This window comes from Drosophila busckii, chromosome 3L, assembly GCF_011750605.1.
Source record: "Drosophila busckii strain San Diego stock center, stock number 13000-0081.31 chromosome 3L, ASM1175060v1, whole genome shotgun sequence".
NCBI lineage: Eukaryota > Metazoa > Arthropoda > Insecta > Diptera > Drosophilidae > Drosophila > Drosophila busckii.
Genome location: NC_046606.1, coordinates 5,677,760 through 5,701,971, shown reverse-complemented (window position 1 = coordinate 5,701,971; position 24,212 = coordinate 5,677,760). Strand labels below are relative to the sequence as shown.

Sequence of the window (24,212 nt, the reverse complement as noted above, 5' to 3'; positions counted from 1 at the left end):
TGGGCCATCAATCAAACGAGTTATGACGCTGGCACGTTTTAACGCTCTGCTCTGCTCTGCGCTGCTTTGCTTTGCTTTGCTTGTATTTTATTTATGCTCATTTCATTGAAACGTAGCATTTGAATTGTTTACAAAGCGCCAAGCAAAAAGAAGCAAAAACTTGCAATGCAATTCGAATGGATTTGCGTCTTTTACTAGTTTGCCACATTGTCAGTGTCACTGTCGCTGTCACTTGTCAACAGCAGCAGCAGCTACTTTATCAATAACTGGAGCATATGAGCAAAATGCTGATTTAAAACTCTTTTAATTGTGTAAATGCAATTGCTGTGCCATTATCAATATTAAATAATTAAAAATAAGCGCTGAGCGCTGTTGCTAATTTATAAAGATATTTCAATTTAGAGAGAGGCAAACAAACTACTTTGGCAATATTTCTGTTGTCAGCCATTTGTCGCATTCTATAAATATTTCACAAATTGCTTGCCATTTATATTTGACATTTGCGCCAAGTTTTTGGCTGTCAAGGCTTAAACCCCTTTTGTTGCTATTCGCTGTTGTTGTTATTATCAGGCGAAGCAGTCATTGCCAGCTGTCAGCTGAGTTGTCTGCCTGCCTCTGCTGCCTGCCCCACACACCTTGCAGCAGCACTAAAAGCTAAGCTGCCACACAAATCTTCACACACACTTTTGTGCTTGTCTTTTTCAGTTATGGCCAATTGTTGTTGCTGTTGCTGTTGCTGCTGCTCTGCACTTTTGACTACTTTTTGAGCTGCTCTTACCTATCTGCGAGTTTTTTTCATTTTTTGGTTGCTGTTTTTTTGGCTTTTAGCATACCTGTCAGCAGGAATAAAATGAAAAGTAGTTTCGGCACAAAACTTTCGCTCATCGTCGCCCGCTCGCTCGCCCGCCAAGTCGCCATATTGTTGACACATATTTTACTTTAGAGCGAGAGCGAGAGAGAGCACAAGTCAACTAAAAGAAAGTTATATGCAAACGCGCGCCCACCCCCCTTCCCCAATGCCACGCCCCACTGCACTTGAGCACCACCTTGCATATTACTTTTGCCTGCCTGTCAACTGCTTTATTTTTTTTTTGAGAGCAACATTTTTTGTCATTTGCTTACTTTTGTTGTTGTTTGCGGGTCTTTGCGCTCAAGTGAAGAGCGAGAGCTTTAACTTGTGATGCACACACACAATTTGTTTGTCAGTCTGCCAAACAGTTGCCACACCCCCCTGCCTACGCCCACTCGAAGGCAAACAGCAGTGGTGCTTAATGCTAAAATTGGCAGCACCTGGCGGCTGGACTTGACTCGAGTCGAGCTAAGTACTCAACCCCCACTATTATTATTATTATTATTATACGTTCTTCTTCTTCTTCTTATGCTTGGGTTTTTTTCTTGCACTTGGGCCAGCATCAAAATTACGTTGACTGCAAGTTTTGCCTGCCTGCAACTTTTTAGTCGGCAAGGCAAAGTGAAAATTTGTCATGCTCGTTGAGCAGCTTTGCATTTATTTTTGTTGTTGCTCCATCTGCTCCTGCTCCTGCTCCTGCGTTGGCGTTGGCTGTTATAATAAATTCCTGCAGTTTAAGCAAAAATGCTCATAAAAGACAAACATAAACACAAGGCATAGCAAACATAAATACAGACTTAGACACACTGAACGAATTGAAGGAAATGAGTTGCCAACTTTTAACTTGACTCTCAAATATTTTAACAATTTTGCATAAAACATTATACAGTCTCTCGCTCTCTCTCTCTATTTATTTGTTGCTGTCTCAGTCACATGCTGTAGCTCAGTAGCTGTCTGAGCTGCTGATTTTAAAAGTGAATTTCAAATGCGCTTACGCTTTGCCCTTGCCCCACCCACTCCCCACTTAATTAGTTAAGTTCTGCGCTCTAGGTTACTAATGCTCTTGCTTAATGTACAAATGTATCACTGTGTGTGTGTGTGTGTGTGTGTGTGTGTGTACAAATGTGTTTGTCTGTCTGACTCACCTTTTTGATTAAGTTGAGCACACACAAAAAGCAAACGCGTCACGTTCGCGTCTCTGCAGCAGCTTCTGAGTTTTGTTTCTCGACCGAGACTTAATGCGTTTCCACCTGCAAGCAAAAAGTAAAAAGAGAGAGCAAGAGAGAGTGAGTGAGATGAATATTTATGTCGCATGTGTATGCGTGAACTTAGTATAATTAGCTTTCAATAAGTCATTTCACTTTCTAATATAAATACTGAGAACTTTCAGAGCCATAACAAGTGTTGCTTCAATTATGTGATTCGTAAGATATAGAAAGCACCATTAGTCAAAATCAGAAAGATATACAAATCACTACTTAAACATACTATGAAAGTTCTCTGTTCATTGCTACACGGTTGAGACTAGAGGTGGGCACGGGTCTCAACTTAAGGCCACGGAATTATTCAAAAGAGTGTGCAAAATAAATGACCAAACATAATCTTAAGGTTCGTTCACTTGTTCAGATTGATTACAAAGCATTAATATATTAAGCCCCTTTTGCTCAACTTCTCAAACGTTGGATTTATATATAAACAAGCAAAATGTAAAGCGTATTTGCTTTTTTAATTATTTTATTAATGCGGAGTGAACAAAGTTTAGTTCTAAACTTACATATTTTTTATAGCCTCAGTTTATTTGAAGATATAGCGCACTAATTTCTTAATTCCATTTAATCTACGCTAATATAAACAAAATATGCTAATTCACTTTGATAATATAAACGTCACTAGCGTAAGGCAAGTGGGCGTGGCTCAACAAGGCGACCCCAAAATCTAATTGCGTTAATTTTCCAAGTAATTGTGAAGCACAAAGTTGAAAAAAAAAAAATAGAGAAAACTATTAACACGCCAGGCCAGTCAGCCCAGGCGACGACTAAACTAAAGCAAAACCACAACAAAAGCGTCTGGAGCATGTGTTATGTATACATGGGCGTTAACCTCGAAAAGGACACATAGGCGAAGCGAACTGAAGTCGAAGCCGCAGCTGAAGCTGAACCTGAGGCGTGTCAAACGTTGCGCGGCGTTATTCAAATAGTTTTATTTTATTCCACGCGTGCTACATAATTTCGACTGCGTGTCCATTGTCCATGCTGTTGCTGATGACGACGAGCAGCAATTCCCTGGACTGGACTGTGTGGCAAGCTTAAATGTCAAGGGGCAGGCAAATAGACAGAGTCGAGTCTATTGTGTTTTGAAATGAAATAATTGCAGTTGCTGCTGCGCCTACAAAGAGAGAGTGAGACGCTTAAGCGTTTAATGTGGCATGCCACATAATTATGCCAGAGCGTTGCTAATGTTGTTTTTCCCAGCTGCATTAGGCTTGGGCTTGCAATTGTAATCGACTGCTATCTGCTCTTGTTTTGTTTTTTTATGCGTTAATTATGCCCGCATGTCTCGCTCCCGCTCCCTCCCTTTCACTTATGCTGCCTCATGCTGATTAGGCAAATGCCTTTGGGGGCGTGGCGGGGCTTACAATAATAGTAAAATAGTTTTGGTATGCAGCACTTATCAAGCTATTGGCATCGCCAACACAACTGATTGTTGTGTGTCTAACTGCGTTCGCTGCTGTGTCCTGGTGTCCTTTGGTGCTTTGGTCCCAGGGTCCCATGTCCTGTGTCATGTCAAACAAGCACAAACAAATGGCGGCTGCCCCTGGCAACCGACTAACCAACCGGTAAGCAAAGCTCAACAAGCAAATGACAATAATAAAAGCATATATATATATATCTATATATATCTATATATATATCTGTGCAACGTGTGCATGTGATCTGACAACAAAGTTAGTCAAATTATTGCCAAAAAGAAATAATAATAATAACAAATACGAGCGTATAAATTTCACATGCATGTTGCAGCAATTTCAACTAAGCGCACTTGCCACAGAGGGGGAGCGAGACAAAGCACAGATAGCTGCAAATATTGCCAAATATTTGTGGAAATTAAATTAAATTTTACAATAAAAAGCGTAGCACAGTCTAAGACACTGTGAAGTAGAACGAAGAGCAGCAGCAAGAACTCTGCTCTAAATATTTTAAAGCAACTTTTGAGCCACACAAAGTTTAAGCAGCTGCAATATTTGTTGCCACACACACGCATAGAAAATGCTGCTGCTTAAATTGTTGCAAGCGTTTCTATTTCATGTGCAGAGCAATAAAAATTTAATATAATTACGCACAATTTACAGCCAAAGTTTATGTTGCAAGCAGCAGTAGCAGCAGCAGCAGCAGCAGCAACGGAGGCAGCCACAATACTCTTATGCAGCGCCAGTTGCCACTTGCTGTGACTTTTGACAGCATCGGGTGCTTTGCTGGCTGCCACACTTAACAGCGAGTTTATGAGTCCGTCGCCAAGACAAACATAAACACTTGTGTAGGAAGCCGCCCGACCCGACCGACCCACCGTGTGTATTGCTGCTTGTGTGGGCGTGTGGGAGTGTGGGCGTGGCAGTGTCTGCATGCAACTGATTTCATAAAGTGTAACAAGCCAAAGCTTTGAGCTCAGCGCGCGCTGGCGACAAATAAGCGACAGCGAAGAAGCTGCAAGTCGACAATAAAGCGTTGCGGAAAAGTTTACAAGTTGCCCGCCCGAGGGTGGCTGCTGGGGAAGCATTGACGAGGCCAAGTGTGGCACACACAGACAGACGGACAGACGGACGGACGGACGGACGGACGGACGGACAGACAGCCAGGAGAGCTTGGGAGTTAAATATTTGTTGCTGCTGTTTACATTGAGAGCGAAGCCCAAAAACAAAGACGCGACAGCAAAGGCGCCCCCCGCCCTCAACATGCATCTGCCACATTCAGCCGCCAGGCAAGTTGTTATTTCTTAATATTGAGTGCGGCTTGCTGGAGTTGGGGCTGGAGTTGGGGCATATGTCGAGCGACTTAACCTTTGACAGGGCGCGCTCCAGCTCGAGCCAAAACCCTTGGCCATGCATTGAGTGCGGCGCTTCGTAATCAGATCTAGGCAAAACTTTTGCTTTTTTCCAATTACAAAATCTGGCGCAAGTACGTGCCACACAAGCTCTGTGGCACGCTAGTTGCCACAACTGTACAGTAGAAACTCGCTAAGCACCACACTTAAGCTGCCAACATCAATTTCGCTTTTCAAGTAACTAATTGTGCTTGAAATATTCACAAAAGCAACAACAACAAATGCGAACATTTAATTTTCGTGGAAATGTTGCTGGGCGCGCAGTTCTGGGAAATTGTTTTCCTTTTGATTGCTGTCTCAGCTGTATTCAGTTCAATTTTAATGAAATTTATACGCGGTATGGAAAATAATTATGATTAAAATTTTAAATGCTGCACAGAGGCCATAACAATTAAACGGAATTAAATATAATAGGAAGTGCATCAATAATAAATAAATGAGGAAATGAAAGTGAATAAATAAAAGTGTATTGGAACTTCCTCAAGCTCAAGCTCAAGTAGTGCCGAATTTAATTGCTTTATGGTAAAACCGATGTCGGCCAAGTGTTAAGTTATATTAAGCAGCCGTGACTTTGGCTAGCCCAAGCGACTGTTGGCCGCCCCACTCGATGTGTCAATTGGCGTTAATGTAATTATGTAATAAAGCTGCCTGATGTGGGCCCAGCCAGAGAGACCATTAGAGCCGACGAAAAGCACAGACCGTTAGCTATATTAATTAGACAGAGACGCAGCGCGAGCGAGTGAAAGAGATAGCAACAGCGCTGTTTACATTTTTTGGCGTTTATATGCGCCAGTGTCGTCAGCTGGGCTATTAAAAGCGTTATATGCTAAATGGCTATAACAACTTCCGTCTGTTATACACACCTACACACACATATGTGTGTGTGCGTGAGACTAGCCCCGCCCATTTCGGCAGCAGACGCTCATTTACAACAATAAACAGCAGCATAAAAGCCATGAAACTGATTTTTCACGCCATTTTCATTTACATTTTGCGGCTGGCTGGGCTGACTGGGCTGACTGTTTGCTTTAGCCTTGGCCCAAACGCCAAACGCATGTGTAATTAAAATATAATACAAAGCGCAACAACAACAATGGCAAACAGTGGAAAGAAAAGCAAAAGCTGCGCTTTCAAGTTTGCAACAAAATGTGGCAACATGTTAGCGTGGCGTGCGCTTTGGTAATGTTGCGAGCATAATGATGGCCACTCTGCACGCACCTGCTCAAAAAGTGAGTCCTGCCTGCTGTGTCCTTCAGCTTTCCCTTGTTTTTATATTTTCCGCACATTTGTTACGCATCATAAATGAAAATGCTCGTATAAATATTTTATACAAAAATATACACAGAGCAGCAGCAATGACAACAAGTTGGCGACACACAGATACACACACACACATTGAAAATTTCCGCCCATTAAATTGACATACGCAGCATTCGTATTCATTTCCTTTTGCGTATTTTACATTTTTTGTTGCTTCTCGCTCGCCCTTTTGCCTGTTTGCATAAGTTTTGTAATATTTCGGTTTTATGTTTACAGTTGACAAACGCATTAAACTCACAGATTTACATTTTTTTGTTGTTACACTTTGAATTATTTAGTGTTGTCGTCCTGTCGTCCGCCCCCCCGTTGTGTCCTGTGTGCAAAGTATGCGCATTATTGAATTTGAAATCTCGTATTTGTAAACTGGCGACACAAGCTGCAAGTTCGTAGGCTTATTGTTTCTTCACACACACACACACACACACAGAGAGTGTGTGAGGGGGTGAGACAAATATTTGTTTAGCTTAAGGGGCGCGCGTCTGTTTGCTGCCCAGTTAAGCAAGGAAATTATTTTTTAATAAACACAAAGCACTCGCAACAAAAATAAATATAAATATACAAAAATAAAAGCAGTCGGCGGGCGGGCGGGCCGTCGAGCTCAATTCCTGTTTGCTGCGCAAAATAAATAAACCCACTTTAAAAAAAATGCGCTCGTTATATTATTTTCTTTTCATTTTCTCTGTGCTCTCGTCGCTCCGTCTTCATCCCAAGTCTGTTTGAAGTGCCACGCTCTATTTAAGCGCAAATTGTCTGTAGTACTTCGCCTTGCATTTGCATTTGCGTTAAGCGCTGAGCGTTAAGCTTTGGGCCACAAGGCTAAAACGTCTAGACCCCAGTAAAGCGAAAAATTGTCCAAAAAGCCAAAAGTGCTTGCCACAAAAAATTGTTGCGCTCTTTTGCAATTTGCATAGGCGGAGCGGAGCGCTGACCTCGAGTGCTTAAAAGATATTTTTATGGCTTAAAGCTGCAGCTCGAGCTCTCGCCACTTAAAGCAGTTCAATGTCCTTGCCTGCCGCCTAGTTTCAATTACACACGCATAAAGCAAACACACACACACACACACACACATACAGAAAGTTCCCCTTTTGCTTTCCCTTTTATTTTTTGCAATTGTTGCGCCTTTTATTTGTTTGCTTTACGTTTTGCTGCTGTTGCTGTTGTCGTCGTCGTCGTCTTGTGTCGCTTCGTGTCATTGCCTTTGTTTGCTTTGGCAGCTTGTGCTCCTATGTTTACTTACTCCCACCCCCACCCGCCTTTCTCTTTTTTATACTATATATTTTGTGCGTGTGGCACATACACGTTGCAAGCCAAATCCTCTTGCCAGCCCTTTTGGCCTTTAACAGTCGTTAAAGGTAAAAATTTATTGTGTCTTATTATTATTTTTTTATTGACAATACGTGACGCGTACGCCAAAAAAAAAGGACACTCGCCTCACACACACACACAGCAACACATACATTCGCATTAAGGAAGATTTTGTGCCATCGATTTGCCGCGCACGCCTTTTGTTATTTTATAATTTTCGATTGTTTTGCTTTGCTTTGCTTTTGCTTTTGCATGCATTGTTATTATTGTTGTATTACTTTCATTATGCCGAGCGCGCCTTTTGTTTGCTTTCACTTTCACACACACACACACGGTCTCTCTCTCTCTGTCACACACACATTCGCTGTCTAGTAGCACCCGCATTGGTCGTCCTTTGTATTGTGTCCTGACTGCCATTAAAATGCGCTTAGCAACTTCAGCTGGGCGCTCTTAATCATTATTTGCCAGCACCCGTGCCGGACCCGCACTGAGTGGGAGCGAGAGCGAGAGCGAGAGAGGGAATGAGTGTGCTCGCAACTAAAGTGGCACAAAATCGAAGATTACGGCAAACAATTAAGTTAATCACACGCTGCTTTGCTTTATTTTCCAGCCCCAACAATAAAAGCAAATGAAGTCATTGCACATACGCCCCGTTATCGCCGCAGAAAGTTCTTCAGCTACCTTTTCAACACACACACACACACACACACACTTCAGTAGTTGGTCTTGGCTTTGCTGTCGACGACGACAAACATTTATCTATGGCTGCCAAGAAAGTTTTACTCAACTCTCGCTCGGTCTGCCCTGCCTGAGGTTAAGTTTTTGCGTTTGCTTCAATTAATTTTCATTTGTTTGCTAATCTAACAAATTAAACTAACGGCTTGCCGTACGACAGAGCCAGCAAGCAAATCAAAAATAAAAAGCTGCTGCTCAAGCGGAACTTGTAAGGATTTCATGCCCGCCAGCCACGTCCTTCGGTTCGCCTGAAATTTTAATCATAATTATGCTTGTTGCTCGCTCTGGTTGTTGTTGTTGCTGGTGGTGACCGCAGTTCAATGTGCTCAAGCTCAACGTTTAGCACGCACTTTGCAATTAAATTGTCTAAATGTCAATATTTTTTAGATTGGCATTTTAGCTATTTTAGGGCTAATTAAGTTTGCATTAAAGCCAGACCCGAGCTCAAGCCCAAGTCAGGCCATTGAATTTCCATTTGGCCGCCGGCTAAACACTTTTCCTTTAAGCAACATGAGGTTGAAATTCGCTCGCTCGACTTTTGTTTGTCTTCTGGGAATCTCACACAGCCCGCAGTTTGCTCCTCTCTGGCCTGGAATTCGACTTTGATGTGGCCTAAGCATTCGAGTGTTTCGCATGTCAAACTTGGCAACGGAGCGACCGAGCAATTGTCCATAGCACATCAATTTGCTTCAAACATAATCATCTTTAATTGAAGCTCCAACTCCAACATATTAATTGCAATTTCTTGGAACTTCCGAAAGGTAATACAATTGAAGGCAAATAACGAGCATTTCAATAAGTTCGAAATTTAAAATGAGGACATTTGCAGCATTTTATAGCTTGGAAGCCAAATCATTGTACAGAGTGTAAATCAATTGTTTAGCCATTTAAATTACTGAGCATGAATGCATAATTACTTAGCTTAACTGATTTTCATTGACAGTAATAAATTCATATAAAGTTCATTTTTCAGTGCTGCATTTTTTTTAATTAAATGGCCATTGTTGTCTAGTTTGCTTTCAAACTAAACATGAAAATAATATCAAATTAATTTCACACAATTTCCAGCTACTGCTACTCACCACATTCTCATTGCTGCCAATTCCAAGAATAAAAGGAATCAATAGCGTAAAGTTGTGCTTCGATTTCGATTCAATTTCGATTCGAAGCAAAAGCAAAGGCTTTTGTTCAACTTATTTCGTTTTCAATAAGGACTAGACTAGCATAAGCTGCAGACAATGCTTGCTATAAGCATAGAAGTTATAATTATCAATTAACAATTAGTTATGCATAATGAAAAATGCGAGTTCATTTTATTTTCTCAAATGTTAAGTTCTGAGATTGACATCGGCCTGCTTAGCTTAGTAAATGACGAGCATTACATCGCTATTTATTTAATGAAACATAAAAGAGCGCAACGTTTATTAATTTGAATATTACATTTAAGCAAACTGCTGCTAAGACTTTTGTATATTTTTACTGTACAGTGTGATTAACTTGACTGTCGCGTCAAGTGTCGCGCCGAAAATTATAGCTTTAAAAAACGCCAAGGTGCAAGTGCAACCCATGCCCCTTGCCCTGCCCTTCGCACTTCGCACTCTGCACTCTGCACTCTCCACTCGGTTGTGTGGCCAGCCATAAGCAACTTGGGCATTTTCTTTTTTTTATTTGCGGGCTTTTCTTTTCGCGTTGACGCTGACGTTGCCACAACGCTGACGTTGCTGCTGCTGCTGCTGCTTCGTTGTGGTTGCCGCATATTGTTGTTGTGCATGCAGGCACGCCCACTTTTGGGTGCACTTGACGCTGGGCCTGGCGTTGCCCCATTGACTGCCCAAGCTTTTTCATGTATTCAGTCTCAGTGCGCTCACTTGACTTTAATTCTTTTTTCACACGCCCTGCCCTGCATGGGGCATGAGCGAGGCAAGTGCAATTTTCTAACAGCTCTTAAGTTGCGGCCCCAGCAACAGCAACAAATACTTGTGGCATGCACACATATAAGCCATTCACATTCGTATTCAGATGAGCATGTCAGCTGTGTAAGGTGCGGCAAGCTCTTAAATTTTTACCCCACGCTCCACTCAGTTCCCGTTGCGGGTCCTCAGCTGGCATTGAGTTGTAATTGCTCAACATGCCAAGTTTTGTGCAATTTTATGTAGATTTAATAGCTTCCTGTCGCTCCCAGGCACAATTTCGTCCTGTGTGCTGCTGCTGCCTTTTTTTGTTTGTCTCACATTTCGCTGCTCGCGTGACATTTCATTTGTGCAGCGCAGAGATTTTTAATTGCTCGCCCGCTCAAGTCAAAACAGCGAATCGCAATCGCCGCTCATTGATTCAAGTCAAGTTGCAAGTTGAGCTAAACTGCAACATGAGGACATGCCCAACAATCGCGTGGCCAAAAGTTTTTCTAGCAACTCAACCAGCACTTCCGGCCACTTGACTTTTGACGGAAAATTACAATTACGTATCGACGGACATGTTAATTGGCAGCAGCGCTAACAATAAGTTGCCCTTCGATTGCCACAGCCATGTGGCACGCATACTTTGGTGCTTTGTTGCTGTCAAAAGTTGTGTGTGGCAACAACAATATTATTAAGTTATGATTCAACTGCGGCGTGTACTTAATTCAATTCAATTTGAGTGCCGCCAATTCAGTTGAACAAAGCAAAGCAGCGCGTTAGCCTCAATATTATGTGCTTTATTTTTTATATTTATATTGATTCAGCAACAGCTCATTAGCTGCATTTACATATACTCTATATATATGCATATTTATTTTTATTTCATTAGCAAGACTTGCTCTTGCTTAGTTCACTTTTACTTAGTTTATAAACATTGCTTTTTGCATTTTAAAGTTTTCACTTGCCTTGGCCCTTGGCACATTTCTTAATTAACTGTTTTTCATTTTGAGCATTTATTTATAGCAAGTTGCTATGCAAAGTTCTTAAGCAAACTTTGCGCCAACTTGCGCATAAAATAAAGATTCAATTAAAGTAGCAAATATATTTTTTATCAAATCATTTAAGGGCAGCAGCAGCAGCAGCTTTGATGTTGGTGCAAACAATTTGCAGTTTCATCTCATTTGTTGCAATTCCAGTTGCAGTTGCAGTTGCAACTACAGCAGCTACAGCTGCTGGTATTAAGTATCTGTCAGATACTTATGCGCACATTTTGCATTTGAGTTGTAATTGCGTGCAATTCACCGCAGAGTCTTGGCAATTGAAGAGCCACCAGCCACCCCCTCCCGAGTCGAGACTGGGCAAAAGCAAATACGACAAACAGCAGCTAAAAGTGCAGTGTGTAAGTAGGATTTGTGGCAGTGGCAAGTTGGGTAGGTAGGGGGGTGGGTGAGTGTGTTGCAAAGTTGAAAGTGGAGCGCCGCTAAAAGCAGTTTGCCAAGAGAATTGTCGCGACTTGCTGCTGCTGCTGCTGCTGATGATGAAGCAAAGGCGGCTCTGTCGACTGACTGACATGGGCGGGTGGGCGTTCGCAAAGGCGTGGCACATTTGCTTTGGGTTTGCCCAGCAATTGACGTTGCGGTTGCATTTTGCATTTCTCATGCAATTTTCCTTGCTCTATCTCTTACTCTGTTTATATATTCTACTCGCACTTGTTGTTGTCTCTAAGTATCTCTGTCTTTCTATCCCTCTCTCTCTCTCTATCTCTTTCTGTGTGTGTAACTGTAACTATGCTGCTGGCTGTTAAAGCTTGTGCGTTTGTTTATGGTTTTTATTTGCTCACGGCTTAGCCCAGCTCAAGCATATCTCTCTCTATCTCTATCTCCCCTCTCGCTCTCTCTTTCTCTTGCTCTGCATGGGTTTTCGGTCTCGTTTGTGTTTGTCTTTGCGGTTGTAAATGCATTTTTCAAACAAATTGCAAATCATTGCCTAACAATAGTTTCCCCAGCTACAAGTCCACAGCAGCCAGTGATTTACTCTCTCTGAAAAATCTCTCAGTGTCTGTCTGTCTGTCTGCTGTGAATCTCTGACCACAATGACAGTGATTTAGTTTTTTGGGCTCCAGAGCACTTCACATACGCAACAGCAACATCAGTTCATTATATGAGGTTTCCAACTCGAGCTTAATGTGCAATTTATAAAAATACCAGCAGCAACATTAACAAATTGCTGTGTCAAAGTTGCTGCCGCATTAAATTTCACTTGTTTTAAACAAATTCAATTTAGCATAAGCTTCTTTTTTTGCTTCTTTTAGCCTATTTAAGCGACTCCTCGTACACATTCAGCCGTTTCAACGAGTTACATTATTATTTGCATGGCGCTTGGCCCATTGACCCACAAAACGTTATAATGCGCCAAAAAGCAGGCTGCACAAATATTAAACTTTTATTTTACTTGCGCATGAAAAGCACTTACTTGTTGGTTTGGTTGTTGTTGCTGTTGCTGATGGATGCCACTTGACTTGGTTTTGCTTAGCAGCGGATTCACTTTAAAGTCAAGACACTTGAACAAAGTTTTGAAGTACTACACTAGATTAAATGCGTTTACTTGTTGCACACGCAGCACAAATAATTATTGAGTATGCAACACTTTGTGGCAAACTGTTAGCTGCAGCTAAGACTGCACTCAACACAATTTCTGCACAGTTCGGTTCGAATGATAAACGTAGTTTGGTATTTATCTTCACGCACGCAACCCGGGCATTTGTTGCTTATAATTTGTAACACTGAGTGCGAGTGCCGAGCAACACGTTGTTGACACACAGACCGCCTAACGAAGACTAATGATGGAACACAGGCAACGATTGCGACGGCGACGACTGCGGCTGCGACTGCTGCTAGTACACACACGATGAAAGTTAAGCACGAACTAAATATTGCCTGCCTGCCCACAAGAAACGAAACGACGGCGTGCGAAACGAGCAGTCGTGAGAGCGAACGAATGCAGCGCAGTTTGCAAAAGAGAGAGAGCGCGCGCGTCACATGGAATTGAAACGTAGCGGCAGCGCAACGGCGGCGTCGCTGCCACCCTCGCAGCAATTGAGCTATTAAGCGTTTCATTTCAATTTCATTTCATATCGCTCTCGCTCTTAACAGCGAACGCGCGTGTGTTTCACTTTCAGTTGTTGTGACGACGCCGGCGCAGCTCAGCTGCAGTTTCTCTTGATTGAAAGTCTTGCCATTCAATATTTTGAGAGTGCTTAAGTGCTGCACTTGTTGTTAGCGCATTTCAATTGCTCTTTGCTTATTTATCCGGGACAGACAGTTGTAGTTGTTGCTGCTGCTGCTGCTGCTGCTGCTGCTGCTGCTGCTGCGCTGCCCGTGCTCGTTTCGTTTCAGTTCGCTGACTGTTGTGCAGGCTTTAAAGCGCTTAAACTTTTCATTTTGGTTTATTGTTGTTGCTGTTGTTGTTGTTGTCGGTGTTGGTGTTGCTGTCGCTTTGTTGCTATTGCTGTTTTGTTTCGTGTTGCTGTTGTGGCGTGCAACAGGTTCAGCTGCCATTGCCGTTGCCTTTGCCGCTGCTTTTGCCTTTAGCTTTGACTTGTTCTATGTATTGTGTTTTACTTTTAGCCTTTTGGCAGGACTTGTGGGTGCGCGTTCGCCCCCACGCCCCCACGCCCCCGCCCCACGACTACGTGTATTTTATTTATTTGCAGTTTACTTTTTTTTACTACTACTTTTGTTTTGTTGTTTCTTTCACTTTATGCAAATAAACGTTGAGCGCATACGACGACGACGACGAGAGCTCAAAATCGTTTTCGACACGCTTTCACTTTGTGAACTCGTGTAGAAATGAATTTGCATATAATTGTTTGCATGTTGAGTGCCTTTTAATTGATTTTATTGGTTTGCACAACAGCAACATAAACAAATGCAATTTATATAAAACAATAATAAAGCTGCACACATAACTCATTTAATGTTCTCTCGGCTATCTTTGCGCTCAGTTTATTTACTTGTAAGCACTTTTTGGGGACAACACCAACAACAGCAGCAGCAGCAGCAGTAACTGAATTTACAATCTACTGTTTATATGTTTATAGTTATAAATTATGCAATTTATAAGCTGCATGTTTTTATATGTAGCTCGTAAATTTGTGGCCAACCAGCAATATAATAAATGAAAATCGATATTCTGATGGGATTACGTGGCATCAATGATTTGTGTGTGTGTCTCTCTGTGTGTGTGTGTGTGTGTGCAAATATGCATAAATGTATGCTATAGCAATATTAAGTTTGATTTGCAAGCATTATGAGCTTATAAGCCAGTGCATAGGCCATGACTGTTGGCTCGGGTTAATTGCAGTGCTCTAAGTGCTGCTTTAAGTTTTTTTTATTTATTTTGAGGCATTCAATTGCAGTGGGGAAGGCGTGCTCGACTTGGCAATACACTTTGCTGCATAATCTGTATCAAACTCTGAATATATTTGAAAAGCGTAGTCAGCGGATTAAAAATTAATCATTGCCTCAATTCGTAGCTTTAAGTTCAAGCTGTTGAGCAACTTTTCGGCCAATGCGAAAGTAATCTGAAGATACCGCCAACTGTAATTAGCCGCTAATGAGTTATGCCCAGCAAGGAGTTTCGAATGAAAAGCGAGCATTCGTTTCGATTAGATAAGCGAGGCCGAGGCAAGCTCCAGATTGGTCTAGTGCTCATACAGTGGGCGCAATAAGCATTCACATTGACCGAATCGCCTGCAGGGCGAAGTAATGAAAAATATGCTCCTCAGTTGCTGCTGCAGTTACAGCTGCTAATCAAAACTGCTCGTGATTCATGCTCCCAGAGCCAGAGCCAGAGCCAGAGCCAGAGCCAGAGCCAGAGTCTGTCACTGACAGGCAGGCAGTTCAGAAGGGGTGGGGAGGGGGCGGGGGTGTAACAGCGGTGTCAATGACTGGACAGCAGTCCGGCAGGCGTGCATTTGGTAGGTGATAATAATCAGACAGGCACTTTTAACAAGACACACTGCCGCCTTTAGCTGCGGCCACGCCCACCAGCATCAGAGTGGGAGTGGGAGTGGGAGTAGGCTGGGGGCCACGAGCCACGAGCAGTAATCCATCTTGCTGCTTTGACAATAGTTGCTGATGACACCAGCAGACTAAGCTACTACTGACTGCGGGGCACTCACACACACATACAGAGAGACACTCGAAACAGCAAAGAAACTAGATACAAGTATAACTCTGACTGTATTTTTATGTGTGCAAAGGCGTAGTCAAGAGGGGTCGGTCAAGAATTGTTATATAATTTTATTAATGGTATAAAATTATATTTTATTGATGGCATAAAGTTATATAGTTCCCCTTTTTATAATTAATTCCATTCCATTTAATTATATATATGCAGCTATATATTTTATAATTTAATTACTTTTTTAATGCTATTTGCTTTAAAAATTTATTAGCGCGCAGCTTGTATTTGGTGCTCCCCCTTTGGCTCTTGCTGCCTACGCCTCTGGGCTTGCATGTGCTTGGCCTTTAGTGTAATTATGCTGGCCTGGCCAGGACATGTCGTTGACAAGCTCAAGTTGAAGGCAGCGTCGGTCACATAAAACACACTGAGATTTTAGCTGCAGCAACTTGGGCGGGGAACAGATAAAAGCTCACACACACACACACAGACAGAAATACATGTGTATGTGTGCAAAGGCGCAAAACTATAAAAACAGCAGCTAAAACTAACTAACTGTAGTCTGACGCTGACACTGACAATGACTACGACGATGATGATGATGAGGATGAGGATGAGGATGATGAGGACGATGATGTGGGCTCTAATGCTCGCTTGTTGTGCCCGCTGAGCGCGCTCAGCTGGTGGCCACAAATGATTTATCTGGCAGCAGCAGTCTTGGGGCCCAATTAGGCATTCATATGTCACTGGCACTTAAAGTGCTTCAGTGCTCAGTGCTCAGTGTTTTATTCAACTTTTATATTTATTTCATTGCCGCGCGCTTCTTGCGGCGCGCAATGGCCGCCAGCTCCTGATCCGAGGGACGATGCGCGCTATAGCGCGCCACCCAGCTCTCGGCGGTCTTGAAGAACTTCTGGTAGTCGTTGACGAACTGGCCGGCAATCTCCTCGATGTACGCGTTCTCGGGCTGCGGATCGTTGATGGTGGCCACGAAGCACTGGAGCACGTTATCGATGCGCGTGGTGGGCTTCCAGTGCTCCAGCTCCAGTATGGGCAGACAGAGCTGGCCGCGCTCATTCACATTGGGATGATAGATTTTGGTATTCAAATGCAGCACGGGCGGCATGAAGGGATAATCCTTGGGAAAATCTATTTCCAGATTAAACGCGCCCTTGTCATAGGGCGGATCTTTGGGCATTAGCAGCGCTGTCCATTTGTATATATTATCCTTCTCGGCCTCGACGAACTTCAGCTGACTGAGATCCTTGTACTCCATCATTAGCTTCAGTTCGTTCTGCATGCGCTTGGGCCCATCCATAATGGGCTCCTCCTTGGCCATGGCTACGGCTTCAATTCGAACTTTGCTGCTACAACTTTTTACTTTACAGTCGACTGTGTGTGCGTGTGTGTGTGTGTGTGTGTGTGAGTGATTTCTCACAGTGTACTGTGGCTGAGCAAAACAAAATACATCCTTTCACTTTGACATTAATCCCCGAAATAGCCGCGCTCAGGCTCAGCCTGATGCCGACAGCTTCTGACAGCAGCACATTAGGTTCTAATGCCAAATAAAAGCAAAGCCCACCCCCACCCACCCTCTCTCTATTGCTGCTGCTCACGGCTCGTGGCAATACAATTTACTTTTTCTCGTTTCAAGCGGCATTTTCATAACCCACAGCGACATGTGATTGGCACCGCACGCTCCGCTCGCCTGGACAGCCAACTGGGCCGACCGACCGACCGACTGACTGGCTGGCTGATGTGATTGCCATTGACATTATAGTTTTCAATTAGACGACAAACACCTTGCCACACACACACACACACACGAGTTACAAGTGCCACACACAACTCATAAATATTAAACGATATATAAGCAACAAAAAATTGTATTTCTATGCTAAAGTAAATTAAATATAAAAGCAATAATACAATAAGTATATTACGCTTGTACGTCATCGTCATGTAAATGAAGCCAACTTGTATGTATGTGTGTGTGTGTGGGAGACGATGTGCGTGCCAAGCGCCCAAGGCGTAATTAATATACGTGCAGCGCTCTGTGGCAGGCTTGAAACGTTTGCTAGATTATCCATAAGCAGTTGATACTTGAGTACTTAGAGTTTGTGGCAATTAGAAGTGGAAGCAGCCGAAGTTGCTTTCCATATAAATTATGCTAACGTGCGTTGTAATGTTTATAACCTCATTTTATTTAATAAATTGGCAGCAGTAGATAAAACAGTCGCAACAATTTGAATTTTCAGCAATTGGAGTATCGATTAGTCTTAAGTTGAAATGTGGAAGTTAAATAAGCTACACTGAATTCATTTAAATAAATTAATACAATACATTTTGTAATCCAAGTTTACAAAGTAGTGAATTTAGTTTGTAATTATAAGAACTAGGCCAGCTGACTAACTATCGATTCAAGCTTTTAACAAATAGGTAAAGAGTCAGACTGTGATCATAATTGCCTAATCAAAAGTAAGCGTATTAAGCTTCTGTTTAGACAATCTATAGAAAGGTAAAATCTATGCCTATTTATTTATAGCGCAGACATGGAGACGCCTTAGCACAAACGCTCGATCAATCAGTGTTATCGATAACAAGCTGCTTGCCCCAAAACTGTCCGCTGCAAAAAAAAAGGAAATAAGACAAATGCCAGACAGAGGACAGAACTAAAAAAAGAAATGAAACACAAGCGGCGGTGGCGGTGGCGGTGACGGTGGCGGCGTCTGGCGGCACAGCGGGCGGTGCTGCTTTCTGCGTCAATTCTGTTGGCTGGTGGCATAAACTGTGGGGCGAACACAGCGTGTGGCAAAAAGGGGAAGTTGCTGCTGCTGCTGCTGCCGTCATCAATGCTTGCCGCCATACTTTTAGCATAAACAGCCGGAAGCGGATATGTTGATGATGCTGTACGCCAGCTCAGGCCTGAAGGCTACCACCCACCCCCCACCCATTCGCTCTTACTCTTTGCTGCGCAGCGTTAACGTTTCAGTCATTTGTTTAGCTGTCATTGCAGGCGTATTGCCACTGACAGCTTGTTGAAGCCGCTGGCGCTTGTCTTTACGTCCATGTGTGTGTGTGTGTGTGCGTGTGTGTGTGTGTGTTTGTCTGAGTTTAGATGCCAAGTCGCCAAAAACTTTCGCTTGTGTCGATGAAAAATCACCCAAAAATTAGCCGTCGCCGCATTAAATCTAATCTGATACGATTTTCTATTACCAATTGCCAGTCAGGCAGGCAGTCTGAAGGCTTTAAGTGCCCCCACCCACCCCTCATCACACCCGCTGTGACTGCTCAGCTGTATCTGTATCTTGTCGCCTGTCTTTTGAATGTGTGAATTATCCTGCTGTCCCTGTGTGTCTGTGTGTGTGTGTGTGTGCATTTTAATCTTTTTATCGTACGCCAACTTTCCCCATTGCCTCCCGCTCCACATTTTAGGCCAACGCGAAAAGCATCGCGTGCGGATTTGTCCTTTTCATTCCCCTCATGCCTTGTCCTTGTGCCTTTTGCCAGCTGTCAGCGTATTGCTTTCAGCCTGTTGAACCATTGATATATGAAGCGATTAACATTAAAGGTGCCTAATTGATTTGGCCGCCGTATCAGCCAAACAAGCACAAAAGCAACTCGGCCCGGGTAGCGCCTGCGGTCAGCGCCAGTGAATTTTCATTAAGAAATTATCGCTGTTGTTGCTTAAAAATGTAAATTAATTAAGGGCGCAGCTTTATCATAAAATAAGCTGCGACATGGCCGCAGGCAGAACATGCAACAGATTATTTATGCGCTCGGTGGCAGTGGCAAGTTGCTAGGGGAACTGCAGCATTAATTTATAGAAAAGCATTGGGGAAAGTCAAATTAGTTGGCAGCTCTGCCAGATCAATTTGCATTCTTTTCGCTGCTTCACTCATAACTTTGAGTGCGAGTGGCAGGCAAAAGAGTTTCGGCGTAGTAAGTGCATAATAGTATTACCAAATTGGTCTAAGCTGCACTTGCAAGTCCATTAGTCGTAGCTTAGAGTGGGTGGGGTGGGGTGGGGTGGTAGTGTTGCAAGTGGCTTTCAGCTGCGGTTTTGGTGGCGCACTATTGAGTGCAGATTAATCGGGCACAGTTTGTCATAAATAATGCAAACCAGCACACACACATGCACACTCTCACACTTACACACACACACATATGCATATGTGCAGTTAGCTGAGTGTGTGTGTGCGCGCCAATGTGGCGCAATTACGAGACGAAAGTGCGGCTGATGCTTCTGCTGCTGTCATCCTTTGCCTTGGAGGCTGCCTGGCTGCCTCGCTTGGCTTTTTGCCGTCGAGCAACGTCATTTGTACTTAATGACTTTTCAACGTTACACATGTGTGCGTGTGTCTGCACGTGTGTGTGCGCCGCCATTTTCTTGAGGCTTTTTTGGGTTGCTGCTGCTGCTGCTGCGCGCATTTGCTTATTGCATTAAAACGCTGGCAGCAGCCAAAAGGCATAAATAAAACAGACGCCAAAGTGGGCGACGTGCGTGCAACGGAGTGGGCGTGGCAGCCCATCAACCTGTTGCTGCGCAGACATTTAATTGCAAAACAAGTTGCCTGAATTTGCGGCCACTGCTGATGACAATTTAAGTGCTTAAGCAACAGAGAGAGAGAGAGAGAGAGAGAGAGAGAGAGCGAAAAAGAAAGAGACTGAGCGTTATGTTATGTTGATGACCCACATTGAGGCTTAGTGCGGCTTTTAGCGCTGGCTAAGCTGCCTGCGGGTCTAAGTGCTCTTCAGCATCAAAGACAGCTGATAAAAACACACACACACACACACACACATAGAAGCGAAATAAATCTTGAAGCGAGTAAGCGAACTTAAACAAGTCTGCTGCGCTTATCAAACAAAATGTTTAATATAAAACACAGCTGTCTCAGCTAGAAAAATATGAAAAGGTTGCTGCCAACAACAGCGCATATTATAATATATGAGCCACGGCGGCATTCGAACTTAAGTTGGTGCGAGCGAAAATGATTTAAAAATATTTTTCCTTTTGACAGCGGTCGCTGCTCTCAGTTGCGCACATAAGTAGGCAAGCTTTAAATGCACGCAAACTGAAGTGTGAGGCTATTAATAAAAAAAAAAAAAGAAAACAACACGAAACGAAATTCAATAAGCGTGATTTAGGCACGAAACTCAACCCACGACGCAGCGTTTAGTTGCGCCTGGCTGGTCAAGCTGAAGCCCAAGCAGGGTGAAAATATTTAAGGCGAGACCCACAGACGACCCAAGGCATGCCAATAAATCAAAGAGCAAAAAAGGTTGCCGAACAATGCGCGGCATGTGAAGAATTTGCTTTGCCAAGCGACCACACACAAACAAACAAATGCACACACACACACAAGCACAGCAAAAACGTTTGCAGATTCACAGCTGATTAGGCGTGCTGCTTTTTTTTTTTTTGAAAGTAATTAACATAAAGGCAGAAAACTTGCACTGGGCTCATAAAAATTGCAAGCCAAGGCGGTCGACACTGTTAATTGATTTTCTGTTTGCAGTCACGTCACATAACGCAGACTCTAAGAACAGCAGAAGCTGTTGGACAAGCTTAGAGTGTACTTGCAACAACGTGTGGCAAGTTGCTGGTAATGGCAAACTGTCTCGCTGCCGTTGCCGCTGCCGCTGGCGCGTGCTAAGAGCGCAAAGCTCGTAAGCGGCTTAAAGTTGTACAAAGTTTTTGCAAGCGCAGTCACAAAAGGCGCCAATGATGTTGGTAAAAGTTATGAGTAACACACACACACATAACGTAGACATATGTAAGTATATAGCGCAAGTGCAAACAAAGCGCAGAGCGAGCTTCAATGGTGACCACCACGTTCTCATCTTTGAGCGTTGTCAAGCGTAGCGAAGCGCGCTCAAGCTGAAGCATGTAAAAGGATTAAGTTCGCTTAATATCATTGATGAGCAGCAGCAGCAGCAGCTTCTTCAATGCAGCAGCTTCTTCTATGCCTTGGTGTCTGTAATGCGCCCATTACCAAGAGATTTTATTTCAAAGACCGCCGCGTACGCGTTGAGCTCAGATTTATTTTGCTCGCTCTCTCTATATCAACTGGGGAGTCAATAGTGGCGAGAACTTTAGCAGCTGCCACACACACACAAACACACACACAGGTCACACAGTCTTGAGCTAATTACTTTGCTTTGTGTTGAAAATTTTTGTTAATTTTTCACTTTGGCTAAACTTTATGCAAATATTGACGCAATATTCCAAAACATCATGAATATTTACGAATGCGTCGACTGCTTGGCAGCGTCAAAACAGACAGACAGGTGCATATACTTTAGCCGATTCCCACATACAATTGGCGCTTTGTTAAGATTTCCACGCTTCAAATAATGCAAAGAAAATGTTTCCATTTAATTATGAAAAACTCTCAGCAGCTTAAAGCGTAAACAACCAAATTCGAGTTTAAATGCAAACTTACCCCAGTGTTCAGTTCAGTTGAAATCAGATGCTTGAGCTGCAATAGAAAAGAACAAAAGCCAGAAATGAAAAATATATTTTTGGAAATTATTTAAAACTTAATGCGCGTGAGTGTTGCTTATGCGCTAAAAATATAAACATTAAATTAAATATACATATGCCGCCCAATTAAATGTGCTTAACATTACAAATGGACTGAAGCGCAATTTCTTCTGCAATCTTTTAAAGCGCTTATAGCTTCAGTTTGTTGCTGTTGTTATGATTGGCATTGCCGCTTGCTCCAAGGAGCAGAAGAAGAAGAATACGTAAAGTCATTCGACAGTCATTGCAATGAGTTAGTCAAAGTCTTGTCAGCAGCAGTTGGGGGCGGGCAGCAACAGCAGCAACAACAACTCAAGGGCCATCATGATTTCTCTGTTCTCTCTTGAATGCTCCCATGCGGGGGAGTCTAGCATAAGCTGCTCATATTTACAAAATGTCTAATGAAAATATTTTCTAGCAGCGCAGCACAATCAGCAGCAGCAGCAGCAGCAGCAGCGTAGAAGGAAAGAAAAAAAATCAAATTAGCTGCTTGAATGATGCTGGTAAATGCGCTTGCCGGATTAACACACAAGGCAAAGCACAAGCATGTGAATAAAGTTAGGGAAATGCCAATGCCAATGGCAATTCGGTTTGGTTTTAGTTATTCGACTCTATGCGAAAAAAAAACGCAGCAGCAGCTTTTAGTTTAGTTGCATGACATCAGCAACTATGAGAGCTGGCGGCTATACATCAGTCGAGATTGAACATATAGCGAGATAGCAATGAACATCGGTTTATTCAATAATTATATGAAGCGCTCGTTGCAGCAAAATGTGAATAATTCCGAAGATATGTAACCGATCAGTTTGAAATTTTCGACAGCGCGGGAGATTATGATAAAGATTATGTGTGATTTATTTCATATACTGTGGGCGTAAATTTGCCCATTTGTTGTCGCTCAAGAATACGATGAACCTTTTTTTTTATTTTTTTTAGATTTTTCCGTCACATATTGTGGGCTAAATCTGCTTTATCCGGATTCCGGGCAGGACAAGGCCAAATGCTATCTATACTCAAATTGGAAAAGGCTACGGGCTACAAAGTCTTAGATTGTCGGTTGTGTCCAGCTTTAATATTATCGCTTTTTATGTTTGCAGCTTGCGCTTTATATGTGATTGATGCTGCTTTATGTGTTTGTGTGCTAATTGCCATGCTACAGTTTTTTTCCTAGCAGCTTATCGGACATACTTATTGCATTAGACAGTTATGCTTTGGCCAAATGCTGCTGCATGTGTGTGTGTGTGTGTGTGTGTGTGTTGCTGTCATAATTCTGCAGGCACTAATGGCCTGCAAAGCTCTCGATTGAAAGCGCCAAGCTATTGATGCAATGTGCGCTGCTGTCCTTGGTTAAACTGGGGGGTGGGGTGGGGGGGTGGTTACTTTACAAAAAGCAGTGAGTAAAAATGTGAAATCTCAACTTTTAACTCTTTTGGCTCATGCCTTTGCCACTGCCCCTGCCTTTGAATGAGCATGAGCCATACCAAAATCAGATAGCGCATTTAAAATAGAGAGCAGAGCACAAAGCGCACGAGTGGGCGAGCAGCAACAAACAACAAATGCAACATCAATGGCAGTCAGGCGACATAGAAAGCAAAAAAAGAAAGCAAGGGTAAGTTCCGCTGGCAACTGTATCAAGTAACTGAGCCGCGCCATGGGCTGCCATAGTGAAAATGCAACTGTGCGGAAAACTGTGCGAACATTTTCATTTTCAATGCAGTTCGCTTGGCAACAACAACAGCAACAACTAGACAAATAGACAACTTTAAGTACAAGCCTCACACACACACACACACACACACGGTAAAAATCGCTAAAAGTCGCTTAGAATGCAGCCCCAAACTAGAAAAAAAAGAAATAGAAAGCAAGAACTGTGGCATATGCGCTAACGTTGTCGACTTTTCTTTCAATTTGCAACATTTGGCTGTTGCACGTTCCAAAAATAACTTCCGACGTCAGATTTTGTGCTGCGCTCTATTTTCTTTTCTATTTTTTTTGTGTTGCCTATTGCAGGAAGCAATACTCTTTGCAAGTTGCCTCAAGTTCCGATGGCTTAAAGTCGCTTAAAGTTTGCATATTTAATTCGCTTGCTGTTATTTGAGCAAACAATTCAATTAGCTCGACTGTCCAAAACAGCAGCAAACACAATTGCTGCTGGCCCAATCCCAATAGTTGCTGCTGCTGCTGCCAACCGTCAACCCCATTAACAGTAAAAACTTTCGGCTCAGCTGCCAATCAGCTTTGGTCATGCTGCTGGAAAACCTTTAATAAAACCACATGAGAGACTAAGCAAAGCTAC

At 42.9% G+C, this 24,212-nt stretch overlaps 2 protein-coding genes across 3 annotated transcripts in view; both read right to left on the bottom strand.

Moving 5' to 3' along the window:
- The window catches only part of LOC108600786 (connectin), a 41,091-nt gene extending 19,238 nt beyond the window's left edge, over positions 1–21,853 (bottom strand). Inside the window, exons 1-2 of one of the 2 annotated variants that reach the window (XM_017988559.1) lie at positions 21,837–21,853; positions 1,996–2,100 (exon numbers count right to left, since the gene is read on the bottom strand). The gene's annotated coding sequence lies outside the window, so the exon portion shown is untranslated. Of the gene's footprint in view, positions 1–1,995; positions 2,101–12,678; positions 13,064–21,836 lie in introns of those variants that run through there. The other variant, XM_017988558.1, reaches the window with a different exon arrangement.
- LOC108600787 (ubiquitin-conjugating enzyme E2-18 kDa) lies at positions 15,619–16,814 on the bottom strand. The gene has a single exon (XM_017988561.1). The coding sequence runs from the start codon at positions 16,727–16,729 to the stop codon at positions 16,193–16,195; it is 537 nt and encodes a 178-aa protein (XP_017844050.1). The 5' UTR covers positions 16,730–16,814; the 3' UTR covers positions 15,619–16,192.
- Positions 21,854–24,212: the final 2,359 nt, after the last annotated feature.

Excerpts from the sequence above, each read along its gene's own strand:
- LOC108600787 (XM_017988561.1), bottom strand. The coding sequence starts at position 16,729 with ATGGCCAAGGAGGAGCCCATTATGGATGGGCCCAAGCGCATGCAGAAC.